Genomic DNA, 24,048 nt, shown 5'->3' with positions numbered 1-24,048 from the left:
CAGAGTTGTGCTTGACTTTTGCCCCAGATGATGTTAGACCAATATTTGCCAAAGCATAATGCAGCTAGGATCCTGGGGACAGCACACTGCAAAATGCAGTTTCTATCCTTGATCAGATTTTCTGTGGGAGGCGTTGGTCTCTGTAAGAGCTTCCTTAACTGTAGTAACCACTGTAACTACTGCACAGTAACTACTAAGTGGATAACAGTCCTGATAGAGCCGAGTGGGCTTGCAACAGAACTGTACAATACAATCTTGTCAGACTGTGATCCAAAGAAGCAGTTTTGGTCCTTTGGCCTACAGTGAGCTTTATCATTAACAATAACCATAAAAAAAAAAAAAAGACTGTTGACATACTTTTCAGTCTTTTATTCTGCCATCGTTCAGATATATAGCTAGTGAGAACAACCATGAATATAGATTAAACTAGCTATGGAAAAAAAAATTAAAATACATACACATATAGGATAAATTATATGCATGAGGAGTATACATAAATGCATCTGATGTATATTTTTGAATAAGAAGGATATTACATGATTTATAGCCATTTTTATAGTACTCCAACGAGGATGAGTTTTCAAGAGGGGAAAAACTAAAGAGATCTGATTATATAACCTAATCAGTATTGACACGGGCACACAGACAAGACTCTTGGTTGTTTCTAACTCCTGCTGAAATGAAACCAAGCTATTCCATTGACTAAGAAAGAAAGGCTGTGGGCTCAAATTTAAGGTGAACATGTTGCTGGCACATTCTGCATTTCTTAGAGTGGAAAACAATATAGGTATGTTCCCAAAACTCTTCTGACCTCCTCGCTTTGGGTGACCTCACATCTCAGCGTTTCAATAAAGCCACAAGCACAAGAAAACACGACTGAGTTTCCTGGATACAAACTATGTCTTAAGTGAGTGATCTGAGACATCACACATGAAAGGTACTTAATTTTGGCTTTTGCCTTATTTTCCAACTATGCTGGGAGATAGCATTCCAGAGCTTTTCAAGTGTACATACATCACTCGTTGTCTCAAGCTAGAAACACTATGCAAATGACAAACTGCGACCGATTATCTCCTTTGGCAGTATACTAGAACAGGTTCCAGTTGTACGTATTTGCAGGATATAAGCAACTGAATTGACAGCATACCTCATTCTTGTTGCCTTTTTTCAATATTCCAAGATCCCCCCAAATAAATAAGGGACTTTATTTAGCTTAAGATCAATCAGTCAGTGACAAAGATGGCCTTGAAAATTAAAAGAAGGCCTGGACCAACTCTGCCCATCATTCAACTATCACCTGAACTCCAGTGAATGAAAAACCCTAAAGCCTGTTAACCATGTACAGCCCTTCACAGAGGCCAAACCATTCCAGTGCTGCTGAGATCATTCTCTTGAGCTGTAAGTCTTTTTCTACAGTACTCGAAATTAACTGATGAAATACCATTCTTAGAGGTAGGCTGACTTTCTGGAAAGAGCATGGTTGATATCTCCTTCTTCTCTCCCCTCCCCATGCCAGCTAATGAGCAACACTACTGTCCACTTGAGCTCTGATGTTATGGAAGGCCTGTGTTCTAAAATGGCTGGGCAAGGTACCTTTTGAAAAGCCATTGATGAAGAAGCACCAGTAAAAATGCGAGAGCTCAGGGACCCAAGGAGGTGTGCAATGGACTTTTTGATCATTTCATGCATTCGGGGACTTCCAGCTCTATGGCATGCAAAACACAACTAAGAGCAAAACACAGAAGGGTTAGCCAATGAAACATAACAGAGTAAAACAAAACAAACCTCCAAAAGGTAGATGGGAGTAACAAATGCACACATAAAAACAAGCAACAGCATGAACTAAATTTTCTTGCAGAGGTGTAGGCAAGCATGGGAAGGTGCACAGAGCAACACTTAGTCCGTTTTCCATACTATTAATCCTTTAGCCACAAAATATAGTACTCTTCATGTTGGATGCTTTCTTAATTTGAAGCTGGTAATATTCAGAAAGATTTGGGGTACCATTATTTTGTACACATGAATTGAGAATGATCAGACAGTGCAAAATGGCCAGACTGTAGCCTTGTTTGTCAGAGAGAGTCCTCAGAGAGTTTTATCAGTAATGCAGGCAGCACCTTTCCAATTCTGCAGTGGCTCCACTTAGCTACAGAGGGCAGGCTAGGAAAACTAAGGGACTGACTAGGAAAGAAATGTCAAATAGCAGGGGCAGTGGAACAGAAAAGCTCCTCTGTCACTTTTCCCTTAGAGCAAGTCAGAACAATAAATGCTGAGGCTACAAAACTACTGAACCCAGAAATAATTTTCTGTCCTACTGCTTACAAAACGCAGAATTCAGAAACAAAGGCATACTGATTCCAGCTGTTAAAGTCTTTGCCTTACCTAAAACCTGGCCAGGAGGAACCTGAGGAAGCATGTATGTGCCTGGTGGGACTTACTAATTAGAAAGACCTAGACATTCACTAAGGCAGTATTTTCTCATGGAGTGTGGGGAAAATAGCTGCACCTCCAAACACAAACATGCATGCTCTGTATTATAGCTTGTTCCAATTCCCGGAATGAAATTAAAGTTTTGTTTGCTTTGCTGGCACATCTCAGCCTGCATCAGAGCTCCTGTTCATTTTAACAGAAAAAGGACAAACTATCATTGTGCTGATTTGTACCGCCACACTAGCAAAGGTTTTTAAGAGCCAGGCTAGCCTTTTAGGACTGAAAGTGCAACTACCAAGAACAGCAGAGTTTAACCTATGAAAGAAAGCTGCCATTTTCTAGAATGTTTTAAATTAGTAACAGCCCTGTTGTAATCCAAATTTACAGAGAAAAGAAAATATGATTTCTGATGTAGCTTATAGCACACAGAGCATGATTATTGACCATTTCCCCCCAGTCTTAGGCAGTGCTCTTAAAGATTGAAATCTGAAGGGATTAGAGCCATAAAATGCTTTTCCCAGCAAGTATTTTGTCCAAGCTAGAGCTCTTTACCTACAGCAAAGAGATGTAATAAGCTGAATTCATCAGCTTTTGCCTTGCATGTTAGAAAGTCTGCTGAGAAAAACTGCAGCAGGGGAAACTGTCTGTATTTTCTTCATTTTGGGACACCAACGTAAAGAGGTTTTAGTAAAACTTAAAAAGTTGTGGTTTACTCTAAATACCAATTCAGTTCATCCTTGCTGCTGCTACAGGTGGGGCTTACAAAGACCTCCAAAAATAGCCATACCTTATGTTCTCCCATAGCACAAGAGAAACCAAAGTCTAAGCTGTGCAGGACATCTGGAACGATTGCTACTTTTTTTTGGTCCTGTATATGGTATATACACAAACTGTTTATGTTATACCCCTGCCTTTAAAGCCCATTTTTTACAAACTGGCAGCTCTTTCCTTTGGTTCCATGTTATCCCTACAACCCCATTCTCAGCTTCCAACAGGACAATGCAAGGTCAATTTTATTCCTAAACTTAGAAAATACTGTAACTTCCAGGTAAAGTGAACTATTTTCACAGGGCATTTTTCTTTTTTACACCACCACCACCACCCCCGGCCCACCAAAATACCAGAACCTGAGCAGGAACACTTCTCTAAATGTCTACATACACTTGGAGTGTAGGACATGTATATAATCTTTACATTGCTCCATGGACATTAGCTCTCCCCATACCATGTTAACAATATAATTTTATAATATGTTCTGCACACAACAGTGTGTGCTGTGCAGGAGGATTAAGTGTTCCCGTGCATCCTCTCTAACCTAAACAAACAACCCCATGTCTTGCTACACTCTGTACTAAAAATATCACCCGTCTACAAAGGCTTACTTAATAGACCTGCAGGTATGTTCTTCTACAGCCAAAGCTCCTTTACAGTTTAATTCAGACTAAAATCTAATGGAACAAAGAGAGAACAGTGACTAACAGCACCAGAACTACATCATATATCTAGAGGTGTAATAAATCTTTTCCTTCAATGTATTAGGAAAAAGATACACACAAGGCTAACAAAGCACATTGTGGCACTTGTGCTAACATGGCACTTTGTGGCCTACACACCTCTCTTGAGGAAACTCTCATTAGTTTACTCTTGCACCAGGTAAGGAACCAGTACAGTGCTGTTTTATAAAGAACTCAAGGACATTTTTCTATTGCAAAAGGCAAAGTAAAGCAAATAAGAGAAGTAATAAATGTGCAACACTGTAATACACAATTGTCAGTTTCCAAAAGTGCCTTCCCATGCAAGCCCATCAAGCCTGCCCAACTTGCAACTACTTCTTCACGCTAGACATAAGGTAATACCAGTCCTTAAGATGGTAACTGTGATTTGGCAGGGTATGTATGGCAGACACACTCCAGGTAGTGGGGAAACATTAAGTGACACAAGCAATGGTACGACAGAGGCACTTACCTCAGCAATCTTCAATACTGAACTCCCATTCAGCTCAAATGTGGAGGTATATGTTATACAGAGCAAGACCTTGAATCAAAAGAGGAAGGAAGGAAAAAAATTCAGTTGCATCCATTACTGCCTCCCTTCCCCACTCATGTGCTTTTAGCCACAGCTCCTTCCATTTTTAGAGCAGACATCAGAAGCTTCTTAGCACCACGTGTTACTGGGATAAAGGAGATGGCACACTCAAGTTGCTTCCACCTGAGAAGCTACAACTGTTGCTCCCAGAGGTACAGCCCAATGGATTATTTAACGCTGTCTCCTACATCTGACCATGGAAGAAAGGACAACCCAGTGATTAACTCTGGCCTCAGACTTGATATACAGAATCCATGCGTATTTTAACCACAAGGTTTGCATGATTTATAATCAGTCCTTCCATTCATTTCTATCAGCATAACAAAAGAGGAAGGAAAAAAATGCATACAATGCAAGTTATTACTTAGGTGACATAGATACGTATGTATTACGTGAAACAAGATGTTAATTACTGCTTGACACGAGGATTTCCCAGCCTAGGGTATTTCCAGTAAGTATATTATAGCCCTTTGATAATGAGAAGCTAAAAACAATTCATAAGCCCCAATTCATGAGGGAAGGCTTGTCCTGTCTTGAACTCAGCAGGAGGAATAAGAACTAAAAGCCCTGACCCACACCTTACTTTGAAGAGAAGGGGAGTGGGAATGTGATGTGAGGTGATCTACCAGGGATAGTATGGCAGGTGAGTGGGGCAACATGGTGAGAGATGTTGTGGTGTGATGCCTTTAGTGTCTGGAGATGTCATCCCTTACTCCTCATCTTCCTTTCCAATCCATCCTGCCCTGCAGAAGACTGAGATAGTCTGAGCTACTGTCCTCTCTCCTTCAAAGCATAAAATTCACTCAGTGCCAGAATTTATGTTTGGCTTGATCTGAAATAGTATAAGTTTCTTGGGATAAGTGTACCAGCAAATATCAATCACATTAACACTGACATATTGGTCCCTACAACTTCTCAGCCCCTAAGAACTACTGTTCTCTGCTTCACAAGGAAATTCAGGGCATCAGATAAGTTAGCATTACTGGCTGTTAACCACTTCTTTTATTTATTACATGCTTTTCAGTGGTACTACGTTTTTATATTATGAGTAGGTTCTGTGACAGCTACTAATTTACAACACCCTGGGGTAATCTTCTTAGCCTAGGATGCAAAACAAACAACTTTGTCACAGTGCGTCTGATCAGAGATTGCAAGTTAAACACAAAAAGGAGGCAAAGGGATGCATGTTTGGAAAAATTATTGCTCTCTGGTTCCTGTAAAGCATCTTTTTCTGACCTTTTCTTGTGTTGTACAGTTTCCACCTTATGGTGGAACAGCAAAAATTTATAATGTAACAACTTGAAGCAGGAAACTAGATCGCCTCTCAGGTGCAAGCTGTATCTTCTCTCTAGGTAGCGATGATCTCTAGAAGCATCTCAGAGCCTTCTTAAAAGAACAAAAAAAATGCTGATCTGCCAGTTAAGAGAGGCAGGCGACTCTAACATAGCATCGTTTAGCATGCTGGAGCCACTGAACACCCATAATTACTGCTGAATCTCTGCTTGGGAGAATACTCCTCTCTGCAGTTATGTTGCACCAGGGTGGGGGAAAAAAATCCATGGCTAGATAGCAGGCATTTAATAACTGTATGAGAATTTGAATTCTCTGTACAAGAGCAGCTTGGAGCATTAGCTACTTGCTCTTACAGGTACAGACAGAAGAGCCTGTCCATGGATGAGTGTCCCATTTTCCTGGAGAAGGACATAAATAACCTTCTTTCCATTTTGAGAGTCAGACTGAAAAGTTTCTATGCACTGAAATGCACTGCACCTTTACAATTTTTTTTCACAGCAGAAAAACTGTATTTCACTACAGGATGTCACACCTTAGTCCAAAGTTGGGGGGCCTTTTGTTGTTTGCTTCTTTGTTTTTTAAATAAAATACCAGTCAGGAGCTCAATCCTATTCTTACAGGAGATGGTTTTACTATTAAAAGCGCTCCAAGAAAACCATTATGTAATGGCAATTTTAGATTTGCCTATATATGTTATTTTGCCTTGACTCTCACTCAGTCCTTCATACAGAAGCTGAGTAATGTGGATAAACACTAGAGGTAGTAAGAACAGAAAAGGACATGCTACTCTTCTGAAGTACAATAGTCCTGGACCATAATCTCTTTTTCAGATATTTAGCATTTACCTTCAAAGCAAAGCAAAGTTTCTGAGCCAAGTTTCTTCTTCTTAGTTTCCCTTTTCCGTGAAATGGGCAAAGTGGATGTTCTCATCTTACTTGTTACACAGCCTACCTTAGTATTACGAGGAGAGATACAAGCTATAGAGCACCTGAACCTGCCAGAGAGGGAAATCTAATTCTAATTACAAATGATTAAGAATGCTGTACTTTGTATTTCTTGATATGAGCTCTGCAAATTTCTCTGCAATCCATTGCATTTGCTGGCACATGGACAAGTACCAGTGATACCTTTTTTCCTGTCCACAGAGCAAATCCTACAGAATAGCTGAAAAGCAAATGATCAATTACAAAACCCCTCAATAATCTCATTTGGTTAATAAGTATGTAAGTTATAAGGGCTGTTATTTCCATCTGCTGCTCAGTCCATACCTCCAAAATTTAAAACTTCAAAACTGAACAATTTTGTTTGGCACTAAGTGAATTCTAAACTATTGGCCAGCCTTGCAGTCAGCTGTTGCGCCTCACTTTCTCAGATGTTAACTACTCTGGAATTTTATTGACATTTCTAATAGTTGTGAGAGCTCAGCAGCTGGCTAAAAAATATATTCAGTATTTAAGGAAAAACTGTGATTTGTACTCTCCAGACACTGCTGTGTAAAATACAAATATAGCGCACAGTTCATAAACCCAGAGACAGACAACTGTCACCTCCCACTGACAAATCTCTTCTTATTATGCTAAGAGCCAAGAGGGACAGCTAGGCCCATGACTAATCTTCTTCAGCAGTTTGCATGTCCTGATTTTCCCTACTTGTAAAACCTTGTTTCCTTCATATAATTGTTTGCTCTCTTGTATCATCTTGGCTTGGTACAGTTTGTAAATACCTAACGCTTTCCACAGATCAAAACCTGGAAGCCATATACTACAATACATGGAAGTACACGCCAGTTTTGGCATTCTTATAGGACCTTGCTCTTCAAAATCTCTTCTGCCTCTCCCTCCTTTTTTTTCCTACCTTTATAGAGCTGAACTGTGAAAAGTTAGCACAAAAGTTACATGCCTAACCCTTTCTGCTTGTAACAGGTGAATGACAGAAAGTCAGATATCAAGTGCAGTAAGGAAGTGATGATGAAAACCTTCCTATGAAGCAACAGGGAATTTCAGCAAAAAGACTGCTAAGTTTTGACTGCTACTCTTCATATAAAATGAGATCTGGGAACCTCCTAGCTAGAGAAAGGGCATATGATCTGATGTGATCAAATGACAGAAGCATTACAAGTTATCAGCCAGTATATTCTTGGCTTACTCCACTTGCTACCATCTTCCTTCACAAATCATTTGTGAGATCTGAAAGATGGTCTCTGATCAATACACAAGACTGCTCTCAGCTATGATTTCCATCAGCACTGCTGCAGGGCTCATTTACAGTCTTGGCGATGCTCCAGACACTCAACTTGCGTGTCTTCCCATTTACGTGGAACAAAAAGGAAGACAGCAGGCTTCTCTCTTAGATTACTGGATGAAAAATGGGATTAAAACCAACCAAACAAAAACAAACCTAGTCATTCAGATCCACTAAAAACACTGAGTTTCCAAGACAGTATATCCCATAGGCTGCTTAACTACTCATGACGCTAACTCAAGCAGTCTGTATTTTAAAAAATTAAAGAAAAGAAAGATATGTTTTCTTGGGCAATGACATTTTGGTTTTGCAACCACTGGTAGTGGAAGCAGAAACAAAACTGCAGAGCAACTCCTAGTAACATCTTCAGTACAAAACAAAATTGAAAATCAGCTTTTACTGTGTGCTACTGTGATGAGATCTTGATTAGTATGGACTCTAAAACACACTTTTTTCTTTTTTTTCCCCTTTTTTTTTTTTTGTTTAAAGAAGGAATTTACATGACTGTAGAGATAGTTGCAAAGTCACACAACCTCCAGGGTGTTTTAATTGGCTTGTATTATCTTGCAAACACCTGGATAAGATCACATTTCCATAAATGGCTTATCCATAATGAAAGTATTCATTTTAATTACTGTTGAAGCTCTGTCATGGAACAAGAAATACAATTCCTACTCCCTGGATTCCCAGGGTACCACTGTAGTATAAGAGCGCATGCACAGAAGGTTTTCACAATAAGTAGAAACAAAAAAAAAAAAGGTGGTTCTGATGATATAATGAAGGTCAACTGACACAAAATGTACAGGATTTGAACGGCAATGTAATTAAACTGACATTACAATGTCATCCCATATTTTAAGAGAGGTGTCTTGAAGAGGGCAAAAAGAGGGAACATTTTTAGATTGCAAGACTGCTAAGTGTGGCTAGCCAAGTTCCCCAAGTGCTTAGCACATATTTGTAGTAAAAGGTAATTCTCACATTGAAGACCTTATGGTGGAGTCACATCAAATAAAGGAGCTGTGTAAGAAAGCAAGTAGTATCCCCAAGATGGAGAAAGAGGGAAAAGGTACAAAACTTTAAAGCAACTGTAATTTGTCATCACCTGAGGATGCTTCAGCACTTCACTGCATTTAAGTGCCAAGTCCACCAACATCCATACACTACTGCTATCCTTTTTCTATTCCAGCACTCAAAGTCCCATTGGCAAAATCCTCTGAACATTCGTGTTTCTCCTAGTTGGGATGCACGTAGACACTTCAGTCCTTAGAGCACTGAATTTCGCAGCCACCTCTAATCCCTTTGTGTGATTCGTAAAGGAAACCTTTCCTGACTTACTTTACTTGCAGGTTTGTAAATTTGGATGCAATGTATGCTTGAATGATTCTTAAATTCTCCCCCCAGGAGGAAAAACCCAGGCAGAAGGCAAGGCAGAACACCATTTATCTCATTCAGTAATCTGACATTGAAGGCAGTCATCGAGCATTTCTACAAAACAGTTTGGACAAGAGGTGTCCTCCTATTTGGCAGAATAACTAGTAACCTGCTCATGTCACACTCTTTGGCCTTGAAGAAAAACAAAGGCAAGAGAAAAAGTGCATTAATAAACTTATGTACATTGTATCACCATGTATCACTGTACAAAACAGCACATTTTAATTATGGAAGGAAAGGGGACAGTGTCTCCCGTCAATCAGTAAACCCACAAAACGCCTTGCTACCACAGCAGCAACTGGTGCTCAGCATTATGAATGCACCAGGGCTTCAAACTAAAGGACTGTATCTGATATAGAAGAACCTCACACATTATGAGTGTGACGTGCTGAATGCTCCCAGAATACAATGACCATTAGTTCACTAGATTAAAACAGAAGTACCACTTCTGCTTATGTAGTACAGTTGTAGAAGGGAAACTATTTAAAGAAATTGCTTAATAGATATTTAACAGGTTTTCTTAATGGCTCTGACAGGGGTTTTTATCTTTAGAATTATAACACTTAAAGGCAAGGGAGATTAAAAAAAAGGCTGACTAGCACTGCTAAGATGGCATTTTCCCCTTCACAGGTTACAGCCTATTTAGGTACACTGCATTACTTTATGAATTAGAAGATGTATGTCTGAGTAAAATGAAACTGAAAAAGGACAAATACCAAAACTGAAAAATACCAACAAAAAGTTTAAAGAGTTCTCAAATAAAAATGAAGTTACACGCACCCACTACCACAATGCTCAGAAAGGATGTCAACACATGGGTGTAAGTAAACTCAAGAGCTGTCAAGGAAAAAAGAACCAGTATATCCCCTGGATGGAAAATTCTTACACTTATTCTTGACAACGAGGGAATTTTTTTGGACAGGGGAGAGGGAAGACAACTCCCTTACCCTCAGATGCATGCAAAGTTCCACCAAAACTACATCAAGGGAACTTTCTGTGTAGCAACGTACTTTACCACAGCTAACTTAAAATTACTGTTTCAAGTCACTAGATTAATTGGCAAGACGATAGCCTGGAGACAACCTAAGAAACAGCGTCCCACAGGCTGTCCGGCCTGCCAGAGGATTTCACCCTATCCCAGACCATGTCCTGACCTGCATCCAGGAAAGAGATACTAACAAACCAGATAAGCTGGTTTTGTGGTTGCAACATCTACCACTACACCACATGAAGCTTCCATATCTTTCTCCTCCCTCACAAGAGATACACATGAGGAGCTCTAGGGAAGAGGACCCCCAGGAGCTGGCTGGCAATGTCAGAACAGCTTATTGGGAAACAAGTTCTCTCCTCAGCTGTCCCCAGGACCAAACAGTATTAACAGCTATGATGGCAGCAGCCATCATCATGGGAAGCTCATAAGCAGAGAAGGTCTAAGCTGGGTGCGTATCATCTGTGGCACATCTGGAGTATGTGTATAATTGTGTGTAAAAGCTATGGCAAGTGACCCTTCCATGCCACTGTTACGTGGCCAAGTTGGCTGGCAGAACTTGGCACTGTCACCTCCAGTAAGCAATAATGTCTGGCAGCAGGGAAAAGATTAAATGGCAATATATGAAAGTTAGAGGGTTTCTATATTTGATTTTGTGATCATACAATGTCTTTACAATTTACTTTCTTCATGGTTAAGCAATCTTCAGGTTCTTGGTATGTGTCTAAGACTAAAGAAAGTCTGTAAGAACTTGTACTTCCACACTAGACAGGTGTTAAAATACACTTTCCAGAGATAGGGACTTTCTTCTTTCCACACTGGCACTGGAAAACCTACAAGTATGACCCAATGACTCACTGCTTCCATATGCTGCACAGCACAGAACAGCTCAGTGATAAAACTCCAACACTGCTTACATTTCTTCATTTCTGCAAAATCTGACTGTTGCAAGAAAGAATGCCAGTCACAAGCATTCCAAATTAACAAAAACGCCCAAATAAACAGCAAAATATGTGCACTATTAACTCTACTCCTGAGCATGTATACTGTAAGACAGCATATGATCACAAGGTATCACAGGTAAATTTTATTTTATTTTTTCCCCCTCACAGACCAGTCATTCATCAGGAAAACCGGGAAGAAACCCACTGCTGAGTTAGCCTGGCATAAGGAACCCTTCTGTCATCCATCCATGCATCCATGATTGCAGCAGGAATGACCACTGAGGACAGAAGACAGGAATCCTGCCCCCTTACCCTTCCCATGATTGTCTCACAGCAAGTGGGGCAGTTCCAACATGACAGAAAAAAAACATTCTCTGTCCAAAAACACCTTTGGGAGGTGAGATGAGCTGAGGGAGCACTGACAAAGCTAAAATTTTTGCAGTAGAATTTCTTCAGGCAAGAAACTAAGCCTACTTTTCTATCCTGCAAACCTTTTAAGGGACAGAACCAAACCTCTGCTTAGATTTTTAAAGCCAGACAGCTGCCCAGACCCACAGAGGTTGGTTCAGGGCTATGAATTCAAGCACAGAAAGGTACTGAGGAAGAGCTGCAGGCCCTGGAAAGAGGCTGCAATTTTGAGATACTGCATTCACTACTGACTGGTTTAGGCAGCTCCCATCCAGTATCCATTTGGCCATATTCAGGCCATTACCATACTCATTCTTTTTTACCCATTAAGGAGAAAGCTCAGGTATTTAATTCAAGACTGACATTTCTGCTACAATGGCCAGGCACCTAAGAACCAGGGGAGTTCTTTAATCACAATCTTAATTATTAGTGCTAGGCATTTACCATAGTTCTAATTAACTTGGGAAAGAATGAGTTTATCTTAAAACATGCAAGGTAGGTCACTCAATCCACTGGAATTAACCTGATTACTTATAAGTAAGCACACAAATAAAATTACTTTAAAAAGTAACCAGAAGGAAAAAAAAAAAAAAAAAAAAAGAGAGAAAAGTAAACCCAAGAGAGTCTGGATTTCTAGTTGGCCTACATTACAACAATGTAACTTATGAAAAGACTAAGCAGAGGAAGTGCTAAGAACTCTAGAGAGCATTCCTGGGCAGGACTGATCTTAGAAAAGAATCTTATTTGCATAAAATTGTGCAAGTCTTTACAGACTCCCCTCTTCAACACTGCAGACTGCTAACACATCTCTGAATTATGGACTGGATAAAAATCAGTTATTGCTTAAGACAGCTCACATCAGGGACCACTGCTACAAGCTTCAATGAACACATTCAGGTGAAACTTTCTTCCACGAATTTTCAGCATTTCATTAACTTTTTCTTATTAATATAAATTTTAAACCAGTTCTGGATTAAAGCATGCAAATAAAGTTGAATAATGGTTTTATTTTTCACTTTAATTGAAACGTAATCCTTCAGAAAGAGACTGGACTTCAATTTATATTGCAAGTGATATTGAAAAATGTTTGCAATAATGCAGTGCATAAAATATATTGAGGGGGGGAAAAAAATCTCTTATTCCAAAATTATATATTAATTAAAATATGTAGATTAACAGCAAGTATCAGCAATTGGGTTGCTGATTCTCACCCTGATAATGGCAGTCTCTCTTGTCCATCTCCATTTACCAGTTACAATTTTACTGTTGCACCAATGAATTCTTATTTTTAATAGGCAGTGAAATCACTTTTTTTACTCTTATATAAAACTATTACACATGCCTTGCCTCAAAGAGGCAGCACAGGGAATAACATAGTTTACATATACCTTTAAATCCAAGTTGTTTTAGTCCAGCTTCCACCGCCATTTAACTTTACAGTTCGAGACAAAGCGGAACAGTTGCAAATTATATTCTATTAAACATAACAAAGTTGTATATGGAAAGATGCATTTCATAAACATTAATCTTGAAACAATGAGAAGATATACATATATTTGTGAGTATATATTGCAGTGATCAGCTCATTTACTGGTATTCATGAAGAAGGTGCAGAATATAATCATCCATGGCGGCTAGGATTTTACAGTTGTGTTCTGCCAACATTTTGGATCAAACAGTTTAGAACTACTTTTCAAATATGTAATATAATTTGTCCTCTGTCATGGAGGGCCAAAGAAAAGAAAAAAATTAGCTCCCCATCAAACCCTCCACGTCTCAGAAAAAAGTTAGGCTTCCTGTTCAATGGCAACAAAGTTCCTGCCAAGTTTTTTGGAAAAGTTAGCAATAAGTTTTGTTCGGTTGCTCAAGCACAATCCAGCTTAATCCAGTATGTGCATTAGATCAGGACTATCTCCCTGAACCTATAACAACATGATTATGTAGAACCTAAAACAGATGAACTATGATTGTTAAAAAACTAAGAACAAAGAAAAATTTGTCCCCAGACTTTCTACTACTCTTTGTAGGTCTTCAATATTGACCTTCTCAATTTGACTAATATGACACTGTAACTGGGGGCCTATCAATTAAATCAGTTATTACAGAAAAAAATTAATAAAGACTAGGAGATGGCTCTTAGTACTTGAAGAATCACTTTGCATCTTTAAACCATTATGGTAGCAATCTTGAAAAGAACATTTACAAATACCCAACCTAAAGACAGCATTTCAGAGGCAGAGCTATTTGTTCCATTCTGCCTGTCCTTACACAAGCTAAGTTTTACCACAAAAATCTAATTCAGAGTTCAGTTCTGAATATACCCAAAATGAGAACCAAAAATCACAAAAAGAGCTGGCTAGTATTATTACTGGAGAGTTCCCAAATGCTGTATTAATGGATCAGTGAAGAGACGAAGAGACAAAGAGAAAAGATTGCCTTCACACAGCAGATTTCGCAAGGGTTCATTAAACCTCATTCACATATTAAAAAGAAATCTGGCTGACTCCTCACTGAAAGCCTACAGAAGAAAACGATACAAATTTTACCCATCAGCAAGCAGTACACCTAATCCACTAACAAATGCAAATTAGAGTCACTGGGAATAAACTAATCTTTCCTAAATGAAATAGCTGTTCACCATGGACAATAGGTAAACAATAGGAATTAAAAGTCTTCTCTCTCTCAAGCCACTTTGGAAGACTATTTTTTGGTTCCAGAAACTGCTCAAGTCTATTTCAAAAAACACAAGTAGAGTAGCCATAAATACTGTGTGAAGTCTTCTCAGAGGTAATAAGAAACAAAGCTTGGAAGCTCAACTGACAGAAACAAAATATATATTCGTAACATGTCCAGCATATCATAGCACCATTAATTAGAATAGTGAAATAAAGACCAAATATTTAAAAAGATATCAAATCAGAAAACTGAGTTTCCTTCATAAAAGGTAATTATTCTCATTCTTGCTTGAAAATTTATGTTTTGCTAGCTGTAAATTTCTTGGGAAATCTGGGCACAGACTGAACTGACATGCAATGGATTACATGACTGCTTTATCTGTGACTGAAGAAAACAAAAGGAGGCAGTAAAAAGGGAAATTTTAAATGATGAATCACGCCTTTTAAAAACAACTTGTTTACTGTCAGTACCCATTACACTACAGTGTATCCGATTTATCTGGAGAGCTTACTTCTGAGTGAGGACTCATCTAGTAATTTGCAATTATTCATTAACACCCCCCCTTTTTTTTTAATTTGAGAATAACGTTATCACAGTTAGATAGAGAGGTACTGTATTATTAAGAAGGTTGTCAACTTATAAATGGAAGTCACCATAACATTAGTGAGAAGAAAGGAAAAAACCAAACCAAAACAGAACAAAACCAAAACAAAATAATCTTGCTGTTTTGGATTCTTTCCACCCTACCCACTTCCTTTGTATTTGGTTTCACCTGCTTTGACACCACAGTTATGTTCAAAGCTGAATTCCAGTTCTTCCAGGAGCCTTTCCTGGAGGAACTGGATTTTAGGGTCAAGGTTACAGATGAAAAATTAGCAAAAAATCAAAGACAGAAAGAAAAAAAAAAAGGAAAAAAAATCATTGAGGCTGGAAGGGACCTCAATCCAGAGGCTCAGCTACAGATTAGCTTCCTTTTCCACTGCTGATATGACCATATCTGATAGTGCTTTTATTAATACTATATGTGTTCCTGCAAGCAAAGGTCTAATTGCATGACGCAGAAGTATTTCAGCCATTTTAAAAACATCTGAAGCCAGAATTTAAAAGCATCAAACCAAGAAAAAAGAAAAAAGAAAAATCAGGATCCCCCTACTCCACAACCAAACCCAAACCCCTGATACTCATCTTCAATCCAGAACATGTCCCCTTTCTGCTGCAGACTATCTATTTGCTTGTTAGTCTAGTGCTTAACGTCAACAAAATGTCCCTACTCAACATGAGATACACCCTTGCATTTCATTCAGTTATAACATGGCCCCATGTCACACAGCAAAATTCTTCCCACTTCTGGGCAAGCCATATTGCATGACTGTGTTCATCTAAGGTAAGTGTTGAATTACTGCCCCCCTATTTTTTCTATGCATCTGCAACTGTATAAATAGAGCATTGAGTCACTTTGGTGCCTCACTGATAAAGCACTGTATTTGAATAGTGATCAATATATCTCTTCCTTCCCAACTCACATGAACATTGTAAAGAAAATATACAAGTAAAAATATTTAGATTATTTCATTTGAAATGGCAATTAAGCTATTGATGTATTACAAGATTGACAATCAAGGCACTATATGATTGTGTGATTTTCCATTTCCTTGATACAGCCAACTAAGCATAGGAAAACCACAAAGTGATAATATATGTATTAGAAGGCTTTTCAGTGTGATAGCAAAGTATCATGGCAACAGCAAAGGTGAATGCTAAAGTGGCCTTGTGTCAGATACACTGCTCCCTCTAGTCACGCTTTCTGGATTACCTGGTTTCTCAGTATCTTTTAATATGATTTAAAGTACCTAAATAACCTCAGTTCAGTCCCCAGTGTGAAAATACTAATAAACCTCTGTCATAAAATATATCAGAGGTACAGAGAAAAAACAGACAGCACAATCATTGAGATATTCTAAAGAAATACTAGGCTCAGCAGTTAAATAACATGCAAGTCTGAATGCAAAATTTATACACCCCAGACAGCTTGCTTTACTATGTGGGAAATCAAATGTTAGTACACCTGTGTTTGTTATAGGTGCCCATTCACGACAGAGAAACCATAGTCTTTTCCCCTTCCTCACTGAAAAGTCCACTGCCTTCTTTTGGGCATAAAACTGTTGTTGACCTAAGAATTACCCAGTGCTTAGTAATAATAAGGGTGTCCTGCAAAAAGATAAACAAGGACTTCAGAGTCTACTCTGGAAACTCAAGGGGGGAATTTCCCCACATAATCACTCTACATGAAACATCTAAGAGAAAGATATAATCCACAACTATTCAGAAGAACTAGACATACTAGCAGCAATCCCTAGCCTGGTTTAATATTTGCTTATTACAACAAGTAAAATTCCACTTTAAATCAAAGTTTATGAAAAGAATAAGAGGTACCTCACCTAGCACAGAGGAGAGAGGTATTGTGAGAGAGGAAGGCTTTGAGTTCATCTTTACAGCTGCATTTGGGCAGTATAAATCTTCCCCAGATGCCTAGGATGCACTCCAAGCACAGTCCCCAGCCCTGGCCCTTAAGTCTGAACACTGTCAGCATGCTGTTTTTATGATGGTCCAGTCTGGGAATCTGTAGAGCATGCCACAACAACCACCCTTAAAAATAAGGAGGATTTGGTACCCAGACATAAATTAGTGAGTGCCATTCCACTTTTACAACAGTGGCCCCAACTGCTTGGTTTTTTTCAGTGCCAGAAGAGGTCCAACTAGCACTCCTCTCCATTTTTTTTTTACAGCAACCATTAGTTACTCTATTCCATTCCTGTCTAATGCTGTCCCTTCACAGTAATATTGACAGGTTCCAAAGGCATATCAAGCAAGGCACTTGCATAAACTGCACTTATGACTCTCTCCTGTGTTCTTCCTTTCAGTGCCAATTCCAACTTGCAGGCACCTGAGCGTAAAAAACTTTACAGAATGCTCTCCTCAGCTAATCAAATCCCTTCACACTTGCATCTGGAATACAGGTGGATGACAACAAACATAAAAAATAAATATTCAAAAGATTTGTTTTGGATAATATGTGAAGTGTGAATTTCTGGTGTACACTTATCGGGAACAACAGGAGATATTCTGGATAGGATTTAAACAAAACAAAACAAACACATTTAAGTGATTTAGGAGTTTACATGTCAGCAACTTACAGTGAAGTCTGTACTCCTGCACCTCTATTTTCACATCTATTTTACATGACTAAAAGCTTTTGTGTAATCTTTGATGGTTGCATTCTTAATACCTGTGAGACTAGTGCAACTGTGCAGCAAATCACAAAGAACCAGTCCAGTATCACTGCTGACCCATTTTCATGCAAACCTGCTCACTCTCAGGAACGTCTAATATCTGCACTGGATAAAGATGTATTGAATCTCCTTTAGATGATATAACACAATCTAATGTACAATCATATGCTGCCTTGAAGGCACATTTTAGCAGATCCAGGGATGTAAACACATTGCTGAGACCAGCTCCTTGAAAAACCCCAGAAGGCTTTAGCCATTCAGTCAGGCCTGTGTTAGCTACAACATTTTCAAGTGTTGCAATGGCATCTGTAACCTTCAAGTTACAATGTAAAAAGATCTCTACTTGATTTGACTTTTAAGCAAGGCACAGATTTAATGCCTCTGAGTTTTAACTGCCCTGATTACAGCATGTTTTTGTCCTCTAGTCTATTGAAATATTTAAATCAAAATAGAAGTTTTGCTTTGTTCTCGGGATGTAAAGATGTAGCCTGATTTTTACCATACATGCATTTTGCTGTGCTTTTAGCCAGAAAAGGATTTGTACATCAAAATTTCAGTCGAATGAACGAAGACGACGTTCCCCTTTCTCTTTTGTGCTTAAACTGGGACTGAACATTTTTTTTTTTTTTTTAAGTGTACATACATAAAATCTTAGGTTTTGGCTTGGGTTTTATGTAGTTTGGTGTTCTGGGGTTGGTTTTTTTTTTGCTTCTCATGTATCAAGGCAACTTGAGAAGATATTCACTCATAACTGTAGTAAAATACAGTGCTCACATTCTTCTCAGTTGGGGACAATGCATCACAGATGCATGTTACAGCTTTCAAAGAAACAGTGCGCATGCAGATTCTGAATCTGCAACACCCAAGAAGGTAAAAAAGTGACTTGCAAAAAATTACTGCATACCAAGAGAGCCCTGCTGGTTCAGTAGTGTTACTTAACTCTTCCTCCTTTCCATTCCAGAGACAAAAGAGGCAGGAAAGAGGCATTCTGGGTTAGGAATGCAGACCTGGATGTCACCAGTTAAGCCTGTATGTGGGCAGAAGCCTGCTCCCATAAAACAGGTAACAGTGCACACAAATACTCCTCCCTTTTTTCTGTTGCTAGGCTTACCCTCCTGCACGTTCTGACACTGACTGCATATTGCACCCAGGTAGTCATCGTCAGTGGCAAAGAGTACAGCTAGTACAGAGCAGTTTCAGAGTGGATAACATACATGCATTAGAACAAGGATGTCACATATAAGAAATACAATACCTAATCCATGTACTTAGAAGTAAAGGACAGTCAAGTACTAGATGCGGATATACCAATCAGTACTACTAGGTATAGTGAACATGCAAAAAAGACCACCAGGTTTGTTCCAAAATAGTTTTGACCAATGATCAGCTATAGCACAACAAACCCTGTAGTACAAAGTTTACACCCAAACATCTGAGAACTATCCACTACCATGTTGCTTCACACAGATAATACAGGTATTAGAAGTTGCTTTCTTATGGCAGTACTGGCAAGTCATACAACCAACACAATGACAGGGCAAGGAAATTTGATAGCACCTCCCGGCAGATGAGCTTCCTTACACACACAGTAGAAGGCTAAAGCATTTCTAGAAATGGAAGTTTTCACTGGGTAGACAAAACAATAATTTCCCTTATGCACTAGCCCAGGAACATTTTGGTGCCTAAACAAATCATGTTCCATCATTAGCATTTTACAAAGACAACATATAGCTAACAACCTAGAAAGCACCTATGCACACACAATTCAAAATTACAAACCTGCACAGCCCATGTCACGAGCACTAAGGCTCAATATCAAACACAAACTTCCAAATCTACAAATCATTTTTATCTGTGAACTTCCATGGAGTGAATTGATTGTCCTGTTTCAGGTTGCTAAAACTGGGGCCACCAGTGCACTGACTCCTAATATAAACTATCTCCTATTTAACCCAGGGCAACACAAACCAAGTAGAAATGAAAACAACTGACATCTGCCAGCAGGAAGGAGGGAATCAAATACTGTCTTAAGGTCAAGATTTCCAAGGCAACAGCTAATTTGTTTGCTAACCCCAGCATTCAGTCATGCAGCCTCTGTTGCAAGCACTGACGTGTGTGAAACACTAACCTTCATCACTTCAACCTGCAGGTCTTCATTGAGCGAAGGAGTCACTTTGACAGCATTCAGCATCTGATTAAGCAACTGTTTCTCATCTGAGTCTGTTTCCACAGATACAAACCTCTCATCAGACAGCAGCTTCTGCAGAGAGAAAACGGCAACATACAGGTTCAGACAAAACTGCCTCTGCCCAATCCTGCTGTAAACTACTACACCTAAACCTATTAGTGTTTGGTACTACGGTGACTAAGTTTTCTCTGTACAAATTTCAAATTGATCCAATAATATAAAATATGAAAATACAGCAAAACTGGAAGATCTGTGCCACAATGAGGGGACAGTTAATACCTTTTGAATCAGGTGCCATTCCAGTATCTTCTCTCCCCACCCCACTTCTCCAGTGTCCAGAAGAAAGCAGACATCAGTAATTGATGCAAGAGATCATAAACCACTCCAAGTAATGCCCTCAGCAAAACCTATCAAGGTTTTAGAAGCAGGGAGAGGGTGGAACCCTCGCATCACCCCAACCCAAAAAACACCACCAACACCCCTCTCCCCCCCCCCCAACTCAGGCTAGTATCCTGGCCTCAAACTAGTGCTATTGGATACCCTGCACAGCAAGAGACAGAATCAGTCATCATCCCACTCACTCCAATAAGGCACAGAGCACAAGCACTGTGGAGGTGGCACTTCTGATCACTGACAAGATGTGTTTTGTGTCATTCAGAAGTTGACTAATAATGGATGCAAGCAAGTCCTCAGAAGGCAGAGTACTGTTAGCAAGTGACTGGCATGAGGACCACAAACATATATAGGAGTGCTTCAATACAAATTGACTGAACTTCAGACTGAATGTTTTAGACTGATCAGATTTTCTTTGCCTGGAAAAAGCCAGTATTTGAGCCAGTATCTCCCAACATGGCCAGTGGCACTATTTCCTCAAAGTTCTGCTAGAAATGCCTCTTCCATTTAGTCTATAACCACCCTCATGGGTGCCTCTTATTAGTGGCAGGCATCCTGCAATAGATGTACCCACGCAAGTCTTCTCCCAGCTCCAGTCTTCTTAGAACCTCCCATGACAGAGCAAAACTACCCTGTCTTAGTTCCCAGGAACACAACCTTGCTCTGTCCCAGTGCAGACATTGAGCAGCCCACTTCGCCCTGTACATTCTGCTTCTGTACTGATGTTCCTTCCCAGCTTCAGCTCTGTAGCACATTTCACTGGTTCATTCCTACTTCTTATTTTGTACACTTGTACTGGTTTTGGCTGGGACACAGTTAACTTTCTTCATAGGAGCTCACAGGGTGCTGTATTTTGGATTTGTGACCGAAACAGCATTGATAACACACTCATGTTTGGCTATTACTGAGCAGAGCTTACACAGCATCAAGGCCTTCCATTTCTCACAGTGGCCCCCCAACAAGTAGGCTGGGGGTGCACAAGAGATTAGCAGGGGAGAAAGCTGGGTGGCGTACCCCAACTGACCAAAGGGATATCCCATACCATATGACACTGTGCTCAGCAACAAAAGCTGGGGAAAGCAGGAAGAAGGGGAAGGACGGGGACATTCAGAGTTAAGGCATTTGTCTTCCAAAGTAACCATTACACATGATGGTGCCCTGCTTTCCTGGAGATGGCTAAACACCTGCCTGCCAATGCGAAGCAGTGAATGAATTCCTTATATTCTTTTGCTTGCGCACGCAGCTTTGCCTTCCCTATTAAACTTTGTCTTAGCCCATGAGTTTTCTCATTTTTACCCTTCTGATTCTCTCCTGCATCCCACTGAGAGGGACTGAGTGAGTGGCTGGATAGGGCTAAGCTGCCGGCCAGGGTTAACCTGCAACAACATTTTAAAGGATTTCCCACATAGTAGTATATCAAGTCTTTTAGCACTTTACAGCTTGATGAGATTTAACTCAATGTACAAGGAAAATATGTTTTTCTCTATAAAGGAGAATGTTTAGTTTGGTATGAGAGATATGGAGTTACTGGAGAGAATCCAGGGAAGGGCCATTAAGATGATGAAGGGACTGGAGCATCTCTCAGAGGAAAGGCTGACAGAGCTGGGACTGTTTAAAACAGCCTGGAGTAAGAGAACACTTAGGGGGGGGAATCTCATCAATGTACATAAGTATCTGAAGGGAGGGTGCAAAGTGAACAGAGCCAGGCTCTTTTCAGCATTGCCCAGTGACAGGACAAGAAGCAATGGGCACAAACTGAAACACAGGAGGTTTTCTCTGAACATCAGGAACACTTTACTGTGAGGGTGACCGAGCACTGACACAGGCTGCCAAGGGAGGTTGTGGAGTCTCCACAGATATTCAAAAGCCATCTGGACATGGTCCTGGGCAACCTGCCATAGGTGACCCTACCTGAGCAGCGGGGTTGGACCAGATGACTTCCAGAGGTCCCTGCTAACCTCCACCATCATGTGATCCTGTGACCTACTTTTAGTAAATTCAAGTCGTACTTCATCTCATTTTTTACTTTTATCCTATTTTTTAACCTACCTCCATAGCATCAGTTGTGTGGTTTCCTTTTTGTCCTTCATAAAATTTCACATATCATAAATGCAGATGAAAGACTGTATTGTTGCCTGGATTACCTTTTTAGGCTTCTAGATAGGAGGTAACACTCTTACTTAAGGTAGCAGGCTGCAAATCTGCAACTTTGCAATTCCATTTCTTGCAGAACTCAAGTGTATGTGCAGCAAGTTAGAAGAGTAAAAAGATAAAATTTATCTTCACTGAGTGTTCCCAAGGAAGTTATAATACACTGGAGAGTGGGCCATTCATAATTCCTCCACTATTCTTGGTTTATCATCACTCTACAATGTTCTTCTAACTGGCATACCTGCACCAGTACAAGAACAGACATATGTTCAAGTCCTACTGTCTACTGTTGCTTTCACTTTAAAAGCAACCCCCCTGCCACCTCTCATATATCTGAAACACAGGGCACAGGATCTCAGAATGGGAACAGAGAATGGGAACGCTGCAAGAAAGTGATACGTGTCTTCTGACAGAGCCCAATAGTTACAGGAACCCTTCAGAAAGTACCTTTTTTCCTTAGCCAGAGCCTCCATGTTGTGCCCCAATATTGGGCACTCTCTGACCAAATGCCTGATACCTCACATACTGAATTAAATTAATTTGAATGATCCACTTACATCCTTATACTCCCAAAACAACTTCAGACTTGGCCTTTGAGGGAGAAATTTCTTTTCGGAAAATGGTGGCATGCCTTTTATGCCCCAGCAGTGTGCGAGCCTTTTCCACAACTAGCATCCCCCTTGTGATAAGTATTTACTGATATGTACTCATTTGTCCAATGAAAAGAAGGGTAAACTGCTTTAGTTTTTATACTGTTAAACCCAAGAGAGTCTTTTTGTTGCTTGTGCTGCTCTGTTGTTTTCTTTTGCAATTTCATAAACTTCCAAATCAGATGCTACTCCTACTGTTTTCAGTGTACAAGTGAAAGTGCCCATACATAGAGAATGTAGCTCCCAGATCCTTTATTAACCTCTCTATCTTTCAAGCACTGCAGTCCTCTCTTCTAATCAAAGAAAACAGCAAGACTTGACTCAGTTTACTTTCTAAGATGCTTAGCAGTGGCAAGGCTTAGTAAAAGTAGCCCAGGGATACACAAGAAAGAGTACATCTCCATTTCAACATTTAAAGCTGGGAACTCCCACCTATCTGCAGAACATTTTTAGCTTCTACAGAATCACCAGCCTTTAATTGCATCCTAACTTCTGAACACTGTTACAGAAACATGAACATTATTTTTAAGTCCACCCGAGGACAGACACTTTTTCTGTAGTATTTTTCAAAAGAAAAGCATAGATTTCCTTGGCATCCACTGCCTACTAACGCACACCCACTCTAAAGGCATACCTGCATCCCTGCTAGAGCCTGTTGGGCCAGCTTCATGCTCTTCGATTCCAGAGCCAGTTGGAGAGGAAGGAGACACTTCTCCCTGAGGAAAATTTAAAAAATTAAAAAGTGAGAGGGAACAATGGAACCAAAATTGGTATTCAAAGGAGTAATGTTCCAGAAGGGTTGTGTCACTTTCAGTAAGATAACACTTGCATACAGTGATCAAGGAGAATTTCACAACTCTGTGAAGCACTTTTACTCTCT

The 24,048-nt window shown here is 39.7% G+C and overlaps 1 protein-coding gene across 3 annotated transcripts in view; it reads right to left on the bottom strand.

Moving 5' to 3' along the window:
- Positions 1-24,048, bottom strand: part of ARFGEF3 (ARFGEF family member 3) — a 93,903-nt gene that overhangs the window by 52,724 nt on the left and 17,131 nt on the right. For 2 of the 3 annotated variants that reach the window (XM_049801523.1, XM_049801524.1), the window contains exons 3-6: positions 23,803-23,884; positions 19,915-20,046; positions 4,396-4,464; positions 1,594-1,725 (exon numbers count right to left, since the gene is read on the bottom strand). In XM_049801523.1, the coding sequence (XP_049657480.1) occupies positions 1,594-1,725; positions 4,396-4,464; positions 19,915-20,046; positions 23,803-23,884 (415 nt within the window). The remainder of the gene's footprint in view (positions 1-1,593; positions 1,726-4,395; positions 4,465-19,914; positions 20,047-23,802; positions 23,885-24,048) is intronic. The other variant, XM_049801525.1, reaches the window with a different exon arrangement.

This window comes from Accipiter gentilis, chromosome 5 (genome assembly GCF_929443795.1).
Source record: "Accipiter gentilis chromosome 5, bAccGen1.1, whole genome shotgun sequence".
Taxonomy (NCBI): Eukaryota; Metazoa; Chordata; class Aves; order Accipitriformes; family Accipitridae; genus Astur; species Astur gentilis.
The sequence above is the reverse complement of the archived record's forward strand: the minus strand, read 5'-3'. Positions and strand labels throughout refer to the sequence as shown.